Source organism: Salvia hispanica, chromosome 5, assembly GCF_029641045.1.
Source record: "Salvia hispanica isolate PSC_SH4W2 chromosome 5, Shi_PSC_v1, whole genome shotgun sequence".
Lineage (NCBI taxonomy): Eukaryota > Viridiplantae > Streptophyta > Magnoliopsida > Lamiales > Lamiaceae > Salvia > Salvia hispanica.
This window is the reverse complement of record NC_142696.1, coordinates 44,565,049-44,574,346: the sequence shown is the minus strand read 5'-3', so window position 1 is coordinate 44,574,346 and position 9,298 is coordinate 44,565,049. Positions and strand designations below refer to the sequence as shown.

The 9,298-nt window shown below is 34.2% G+C and overlaps 1 protein-coding gene across 4 annotated transcripts; it reads left to right on the top strand.

The window, feature by feature from the left end:
- Positions 1-5,887, top strand: LOC125190416 (heterogeneous nuclear rnp K-like protein 2). Of its 4 annotated transcripts, none has more exons than XR_007170913.2 (12): positions 1-266; positions 558-999; positions 2,119-2,220; positions 2,907-3,128; positions 3,576-3,634; positions 3,720-3,811; positions 3,911-4,023; positions 4,156-4,218; positions 4,314-4,435; positions 4,517-4,579; positions 4,949-5,176; positions 5,610-5,887. XR_007170913.2 is itself a non-coding variant. In XM_048087729.2 (11 exons), the coding sequence occupies exons 2-11, from the start codon at positions 592-594 to the stop codon at positions 5,058-5,060; spliced, it is 1,356 nt and encodes a 451-aa protein (XP_047943686.1). In that variant the 5' UTR covers positions 1-266; positions 558-591; the 3' UTR covers positions 5,061-5,392. The 4 variants fall into 4 exon arrangements, 1 of the variants encoding a protein (XP_047943686.1); XR_007170910.2 differs by having other exon boundaries at positions 5,597-5,887; XR_007170909.2 differs by having other exon boundaries at positions 5,556-5,887.
- The last annotated feature ends 3,411 nt before the right edge of the window (positions 5,888-9,298 follow it).

Below are 9,298 nucleotides of genomic sequence, written 5' to 3'. Positions count from 1 at the left end.
CGTAAATGAAACAAAAAATCCACAGAGAATTACCGATATTTCCTCCGACGCCGTGTCTATTCCCAGCTCCGCAACCCCAGCTCCCACCGACGCGCCTCGGTAGTCCGCCGTCATCCACAACCTTGATTCGCGACACATCCGCTCCAAAATCTTGAACAAGTGTGGTGAATTTCAATTAAATTAACGGAAGGGAGGGATCGTGCCGCAATTGCTGATTCATCTTCCTACTCGCCGTCTGCAATGGTTCTAAAATTCTAAACCTTGCGGTAATTCCTGACTCCAAGTTAGCTGCTTCCTCTAATTGCCAGTTTAATAGATTGGGCATTTTATGTCTCATGAAATAAGTAATTTACTACTACGTTTCGGAACATGAATGTCAATTACGAGAGAGGTGCTGTAGCGATTAGTTTAGGGAGTTCGAAGATTACAGTTTGAATAGCTTTTGGTTACAAATTAAACCAATTTAACATAACAAAAAAACAGTTTCATTTCAAAATTAGGTGGGATTATTACTTTATTAGTAGCTATTAATATGCTTGAATTTGTGGCTCATATAGATCAATTGCTACCTTGTCACCTCTTCCATCAACCATGTCGCAAGCCCCAACACCTGTGAACCCTAGAAGAAACCCGGATCCATCTCCAACCACCAATACCCGGTTGGAATCTGATGCTCATGTTAACCATGTTACGGCTTCAGTGCTTGCCAAGCCTACTGTTCTGTCTGATAACTCAGATCTTGCCAATACTGCTGTTGTGTCAATCACAGAGTCTACTGCTGGAACTCTCAAGAGGCCCCGTGAGGAGGACTCTGTGGAGGATGGGGCCTTGGTTGATTTGCCAGAAGCAAAGCGGCGTGTAAAGGCCGCTCATGATATCATATACCGAATTGTTGTACCCTCTCGGCAGATTGGGAAAGTCATTGGAAGAGCAGGGCACCGTATTCAGAAGATTAGAGAGGATACTCAGGCTACGATTAAGATTGCTGATGCTATTTCGGTAAGAAGATTGATGCATGTCTCTGTTTTTGGCTTTATTTTTGTTTCTTCCTTATTGGTACTTTTAGCAATAACATATAGAAAGAATTTTTTCATTGAAGTCCAGTAAGTTATTGAGAAGGTATAAATTGAATTGAATTTTAGTCTTCTATCAGAATTGGGTAAATTTCTGTCTAGTAAACTTTTACAAAAAAAAGTTTCTGTCTTTGGATTCTTATTAACATCTTGTTCGAGATTATTTTGCATGGTGATAGTATGATTCTTACTTTAGATAGTAAAACTAGTATATAAATCAATGTATACATATATAACTAACAACTCACTTACCTGTTTTCTTGCTCTGCAGTTTTTCCTTGACAGATAGAAGAACTAAGTCTGTAATCAAAATTAAGACCAGTAAGCCGGGTCTAGGAATCTGTTTGAGATTCTATCCGTTCCTGCTGGAAATTTTTGAATTGCTTCTGGACCAGATTTGTGCTTATGTTCAAATCAGTAACCAAGTGCCTATCTACATAGGTCAGGATTTACAGAAATACAAAGCACACTCCCTCCCCTCTTCCCTTCCCCACCCCTACTCCCATATTCACCCCTCCCCACTCCCTGTTTCGATGATATCATAATCCCTGTTTTCCCTCCATTTTCCTACCTGCATGTCCTATTTATCCCCCTCCCATTGGTGTGTATGTGCATGGGTGTGTGTAGTTTGGTGTCTGAGGAGGATGGTATGGTTCACAGTTGGCTGATCAGCTCTGGCTTAACTGGTAAACCTGTCCCCATCCTCACCCCATCTCCTCAAAGTCTCAAACCAACTAGGGAAGGTTGGGCTTTGGGTTGTTACTTGGTCAGTTGGTCTATTGGACCATGGTTCTGTGGGGAATTCTTAATTTTGAAATCTTTATTTTATTATATGCACAAAATCCGGATAAAGTACAACTTATTGTTGATGTGGATGAGACTTAACCAAATGACAAGCATTATGAAGACCAAGTTGTTCTTGGCTTTGTTTTACTTAACCTTATTTTTTTGTCATTTTCTGTTTCATCTTCTATTATAGAATTGCCTATCCATCTGGTCACCCTATTTATTTTGCTGAAATTATGATTTGTTTTGTGTTTTGCAGAAACATGAAGAGAGGGTGATTATTATCAGTTCGAAGGACAGCGACAATGTATTTTCTGATGCAGAAAATGCTCTTCATCAGATTGTTACTCTGATCCTCAAGGTAGGACGAAACACTGCTTTCAAATCAAACTAGAATGAATGGCTTTCTTTTAATTGAGGACTGTGAATTGCTTGTATTTCCTTCATATTTTTCTGTTGACTGGTTATTCGTCATCGTTATTAATTGTTTTGCACATTCACTTGATTAGTTTCACCAAGATATAATCTAATATTTCTAGATTTCATGGATCACAATATAGACATTTTCTTTATTATATCGACTATTGAGGAAAATACACTAATGGCAACACTGTTGATAAGCAGATAAGTTAAGCACCTAGCTTTGACTTTGTTGTAAAGGTGTTGTGATCAATATGGAGATTTTGCAATAATTAGAAGATATATGCGGTCTTATGAATGAAAAAAAGTAACTTTTTGCTTCACTCGTATTTAGAGGGCAAGAAGGAATTTGTTGAAATGCATAAACTCTTCCCCGATATACTATCGATTTATATCTAAGATGAGTGAAATTCTGAATGTCGTGGGAGAAGATCAGGAGTTGAGAGATTTTTGTTTGGGAATGAAGTTAAGGAAACGTTTATATTGGTATTGATATGGATTTCAGATTCAAAAGAAGTGTTTTATGCTCATGACTTATTTCCCCTATGGTTTTAGTCTTAGCCTAAGCCAGTTGAGTGGCATTATCCGGTATTGTTAATTATCTATATTACATTCCATCTGTCATAGGACGATGATGGGAATGCAGAGGCAGCGATAATTGGCCCAGGACATGTCCCAGCTAATGCAGTAAGGCTTTTGATTGCTGGTTCTCAAGCAGGTGGTTTGATTGGAGTTTCGGGCCAAAATATTGTGAACTTGAGGAATGCCTCAGGAGCAAGTATTACTGTTCTTTCTCCTAATCAGTTACCTCCATGCGCTTCTGCTCATGAATCTGACCGAGTTGTACAGGTTAATTTAAAAGTGATCTCATATTTTGCTTTCATCAGACACCATGCTATAGTTATATTCAGTTTATGAGTCTAGCTGATATTTTCAAGCAACTCTATTATAATGCAAAGAGATTAACAAAAGCATCATTGAAATTGAGCATTGCTTATAATTTAAATCGCAGTGATACTTAATTACGAAACCAGGTAATTTTTTCATGCTCCTGAATGCTTTTTATTCTCGCCTTTAGATGTATCAGAAGTACACCAAAGTTTTACTTTCAAAATACACTGGGTAGTGGTGAATATGTGAAATTTCTGCTGATGTAAGCTTGGATCTATCTGTGTGCGGCAATGCTCCAAATATTTATGCTTAACTGTGAGCTAATATGTCCATTGCTGATACATTAAGGTGGTTGCATTTCTGTTTGTGTGGCTTTTCGAGATGTTGATGGTATTTTTCTTGCAGATATCCGGAGATATTCCTGCTGTTTTGAGAGCTGTAGTGGAAATTGGCTGCCAACTCAGGTGGGTATCAGTGTTTACTTCAATGTTTTTCTAAAAGCTGGATTCTCCTTTTTTAGTGTTAATATCGCTCTTTTGCAATTTGTAGGGATAACCCACCTAAACAAGTAATATCTATCAGCCCAACAAATAATGTTGGCGTTCATCGGCAACCTCAACCATATGTGGATCCTACATCAGGTAATTTTTTAAACTTAAGAGTAAAATTAATTTTATTTCATTCTATTACTTTGTCATATCTTAGTACTGGGAGGACATCATCTTTATTACAATTTGCAGGTGATTATGTTACGTTGGAGCTTTTGGTTCCTGAAAATCTGGTGGGTGGGTTGATTGGAAGGTTCGGAGCCAATATTTCAAGGATTAGAAACGAGTCCGGAGCAAATATTAAGGTAGCTTTTGCCTTAATAATTCATATTATCAGTGACATACTATTTGGGTTGCAGTTCCTTTTTTTGAATTCTGGCCTCGTTATCAATTAACATAGTTGATTCTTCATTGTATCTTGTACATTCTGGTTGTAGGTTTATGGTGGGAGAGGTGAACAAACACAAAGACAGATTCATCTAGGTGGTGGCGCTCAACAGGTCTGAAGTTTATAATATACAATGTCTTGCTTTCTTCATGAAGCTTGGATTTCTTGTCCTGTTACACATTTTTATGCCAATGTTCTATCATTTAGGTTGCCCTTGCGAAGCAGCGGGTTGATGAATATGTCTATGCTGAGTTGATGCGACAAGCAGGGGGTCAAATGCAGCTCACTGCCGCTGGTCAATTGCAACAATATCCTACTCAACAGCCAATGTAATCTATTTGTAATTGCTAACTGCCAAAGCCTAAATGTGAGCATTTGTCGTAGTTCGCTAATACTGCTTATTTGTGCAGGCCTGACATGTCCAATCCTCTCTACCATGGTTATAGTCATGCCCCTGGCCTATACACGACCAGGTATGTCCTTGCATTTGTGAAGTCTAATTTCACCGATGATTACTACTTCTCGCTAAGATACAAGATAATTAACTGTAGAAGCAATATAGATTCATTGACTCTTAAGTTTCATAGTTTTACTGCATCTTATATGGCTCAACCTGGTTCTTTTTTTTTTTTCGCAATAAAAAATACCCTTGGTTGCATGATCAAGTCTTACAATGATATCATGTGCAAAAGGCTGGTTGTCCTCTACGCGAATCAGTTCTGAGCTCAATTATTACAGGATATCATTAAGCAAATTATGTCTCTACTTTCCTGCATCAACAAAATGCTGTCTGGTTTTATTTAGATGCAGCTTATGAAGTTGAATTTCCTAACTTTTTGCAGTAATCATGACGTTGGAATGATGTCAGCGCTCCCACCGATGTATGCATCAAGCGCAACAACTCAAGCTCCTCAGTACTATGCTAATCAGTCCTATCCTGCTCCGCCATTATAGGAGCGAATAGAAGCAACGGTTCTATCCTGCTCCACCATCATTGTTGGCATCAAGTGCAAAGGTCTTATCATGCTCCAACATTGTTGGAATCAAGCACAATGACTCAGAACTCCTCGGTACTATGCTCACAAACTTCTGTTGCTGCCCTCTGCATGCTAGTTGGATAGTAAATCTTACTGGGATCTTGCTTTGCCCTTATGATGCAACTCGATCAAACCCAAAAAGTTTATCCTCTAATATTTATGGAAATTATACGGACAGTTTTATAGGGTAGATAAACCCATCTATCTAAGAGTTATATGACCAGAGATAATCTAAAATGTGTGTTTTTATCTTGTTTTGTTTATTTATCTTTTCAAGCAAAAGAAGGTTGAAAATCCATATTTGTGATTTAAATAACTAAAAATAAGTTTCATTCGGTAGTAGGAATTGGTTGTCGCAGCCTTATATTGAGCAACTGCGAGTTATTTATTTTTAATTCAAAACTTTCTTTAGTTTTTTGTAGTAAGAATCTGACTTCCAGATTGACGACACAGTACCACGACACAGTACCAGTGACTAAGCGTGCTTGGCATGGAGTAATTCTAAGATGGGTTATCCCTTGGAAAGTTTCTCAGAGAGCGTATGAGTGACTCTAAAACACGCCAGTACAATAGTAGAGCGATGGCTAGTGCAAATTAAATGCTAGTACAAGGAATGACTCTTACTTCTAAAGTAGAGTGAACCATGAATGTGTCAAAGCACATAAGTGATATGCAGTTATGAGACTGTATATCGCTTATTGCCAATTTTTCTACTTAAGATAGAAATATCCCATATTTTAACTATTGCCAAATTAATACTCACATTAAAAGTATTTGACTTTTAAAAAGTATGACATCAAGGGGATTAAAGTAAACCATGATTCATAGTTTTATTAAATCAGAGATTATTTTACTCTTTATCTTTAATATTCATATTTACTGTATTTACAAACAGTAATAAAATAAACACGGTTATTTCAGCCATTACTGATGAGTTACATAATCCTTGCGCCAGTTATGAACTTAATTTGGTCCAACGGTTGGAGTGCCTATCAGTCGTCACAATCTCCATTGGCACTTTTCATCGAACACAAAATTCATATGGAATGTGGATTTATCTTCTAACTGTTAAGGTTTGATTGTAAGAGCAACTCCAAGGGGAGAAGGTAAATGAAAAGTGTATATTATGTTTATAACTTCTCAAAAAAGTGTAATATACCTTTTTAAAAATCAATCAACTCCAAGGACAAAAGGTATATAGAAAGTTATATCATTTAAAAAAAATAAAATAATAATACAAAAGCATCAAAATAATATAAAGTGCAATGCCTTCTCTCTTGGAGAATGATTTTTTATGAAAAGAAGATAAATATGGCGGTTATATGATTTTACCTCTCCATTGATGGAGAGGTAAAGATACCTCTTCAAAATGGGAAAATATATAATACTTTCTCAAATAACTCTCCCCTTGGAGAATGATTTTTCATGAAGAAAATGTAAATATGGTAGTTATATTAGTTTACCTCTCCATTTACACCTCCCTTTGGAGATGCTCTAATATGTGAAATAGTTGATACTCCCCTTGTCCCACAAGAATATGCACTCTTTTCTTTTTAATCCGTCCCACAACAATATGCACTTTCTAACTTTAGAAACTCTTTTCTACCCATTCTCCACTAAAATACTTTTATTACTTTTTGTCTTTACCTATCTCATATTTACCAATTTTCATTAAAACCTGTGCCGAATCTAAAGTGTATATTCTTTGGGGACGGATGGAGTATTTTGTATTTCCAAGTCAAGTTTATACTAAGTACTATCATATAGGGGTTAGATTCAAGACAATGACATGTGCACTGACGGACCCAGGTGGGGTCGGGTGGGGTCGGCCGACCCCACCGCCGGTCCGTGAAAACCTCCGAGAAGCTCCCAAATTCGGCCGTCGACCCAGGCCTGCTCCAGCTCCGACCCCACCCTATAGCTGCTTCGTCTTCATAGAGAAGAAATGAGGAAGAGAATTAGAGGAATAGAGTGTAGGAGGTGAAATCATTTCAATGAAGAGAAGAGAGCTTCCTTGAGAAAATTGAAAAGAGAAAAAGTTTGGAAATAGTATACAATGGAGAAGAGAACACGGCGGCGCTGTTTTGATTTAGTAAACCTAGCGGTTTGGTTTAATTTTGTTTTATTATAATTTATTTAAGATATTTAACGTGTTCTTGTTTAGTTTAATTGTGTTTTACATTATTAGTATGACTCATTAATTTAACTTGATTTTGAGTTTAATATTACTTTTGAAAGTACAAATAAATTAATGGTATTCTTTAAAGTTAACAAAAGCATACTTAAAATAATAAAAATGATAAAAAAAATTGCATTACATATCACTAATTTAAAATAAAAATTTTAAAATATTAAAATTGTTATATAAGTCTAAACAATATATTGTGTGACGTGTTTTTTATTTTTTCAAAATATGGATGATAGCATTAATTAATTACCATGCCTTAAAAAAGAATATTTAAATTATAAGTATATAGTAATTATTTAAATATTAGTACTTTATATTGTATAATAAGTAGTATTAATTATTTTCGACTTCACGAGTTCCGATTTCTGGGTCCGTCATTGGACATGTGGAAATGAAGCAGTTTTCTTTTTCCACAATTTGCGATGCATGATTTGTTCAAAGAAGTAAAAAAAATATTGTATAAATTTGGCTTTTAAAATTTCGTTTTAGGTGATTAAAAAATCGTAGAAATTCGATGGGTATATAAACTGCATTAGTAAGACGTTTGTGCACGACTTTAGTTATATATGATTAGTTATGTGTTAATTAGTTGAATTTAAGAAATGTATAAGGGGCGAGTCAAAGTCAATAGAGGGTATAACAGGTAGTCAGGTAGTTTTCGCCGACCAATTCAACCAAAATCATAAAACAATTAATATGTACTCCATATAAAACCACTTTCTAAGGTAGTGCTGTTATTTCTTCCCTTGATCGTTGATCGGTATATAAATTTAGGGAAGTTTACTAGAAATTGACTATGCCAATAGTCTATAAGAAATTTAGGGCTTGCTTTTTGATTGGTTGAGAACAAATTTTAATCTAGAAAGAGTAAAAACGCGGTTCCATTTAGAGTGATAGCAAGTAATGTTGTACCAGGAAGCTTCTCACCAAGCGGATCCAGGAATTCAACTCAGAATGGGCAAAAATATTTATATGAAGAAAGGAAAATGTTTTGGAGACATAATGTCTCCAAGCCATAATGCTTAAAATGGTAAGTATATATTATATCATATTTTTAATTAAATTTATATTCTGTATATGTACTTTATTGCCCCTACATTAATTTGTTTACTAAATACACCTATTTAAGGATATAAATTTTGATTATGCATAGATGATGCATGCATTTAATAACATGTTGCAATCATCTAATTGTTTAAAACATAACTTTTTTTTATATATATCCATTTTAATGCATTTACTTAAAGATATTTCTTTAAAATTTTAAATATTAATTTTATTAGCTTTATATATTTAGTGTACATTTTGTCTACAAATAAAATAAGATTTATCAACAAACAAATAATTTCAGACTTCTTAATGAATTAGTCTTTATAAATGTGAATTTAAATCATTTTTAACAAATAATTAGCGCTATAAAATATAAATAATTAGTTATCTAATATTTTTGAACTGTAAATACTTAGAGTTACTATAACATGTGACAAAAAATAATTACTTTGTAATTATAATACTATAATCTTCAATATTGATAAACTTATTCTTTTAATCACTTTTTATTCACAATAATCTTTAAAAAATAATAAATTTTTTAGCTCACTTTAATATAACACCCAACACATTAAAATTTGATAATACTATATTATATATTAATACTACTAATTAAGTGAGTATATGGTTTTGATTTTAAGAATTCTCTAGTTCTAATTTTTTATTTTTTTATTTTGATTTTTTTAAATTCTTAAATCTTGGACCATTATAGTTGAACCTCGATAAAATCATATGTTCTTATATCATTTATTTCATATTTTAAATATATTAAAATATTTAACTATAACATGCAATAAATTAAATTTGATACATGGTGTACGAATGCTAATTGAGTCTAGTGTTTATGATTTTAAGTTTAATTCTTTATTTTACAAAATTATAATTTCTTTAATTTATAATTTTTGAAAGATTATGTT

Bases quoted from the DNA above. Each gene is read 5' to 3' on its own strand.
- LOC125190416 (XM_048087729.2), top strand. From the start codon at position 592: ATGTCGCAAGCCCCAACACCTGTGAACCCTAGAAGAAACCCGGATCCA. The intron at 2,221-2,906 runs GTAGGACGAAAC...CATCTGTCATAG, and splicing joins TTGTTACTCTGATCCTCAAG to GACGATGATGGGAATGCAGA. The intron at 3,129-3,575 runs GTTAATTTAAAA...TTTTTCTTGCAG, and splicing joins AATCTGACCGAGTTGTACAG to ATATCCGGAGATATTCCTGC.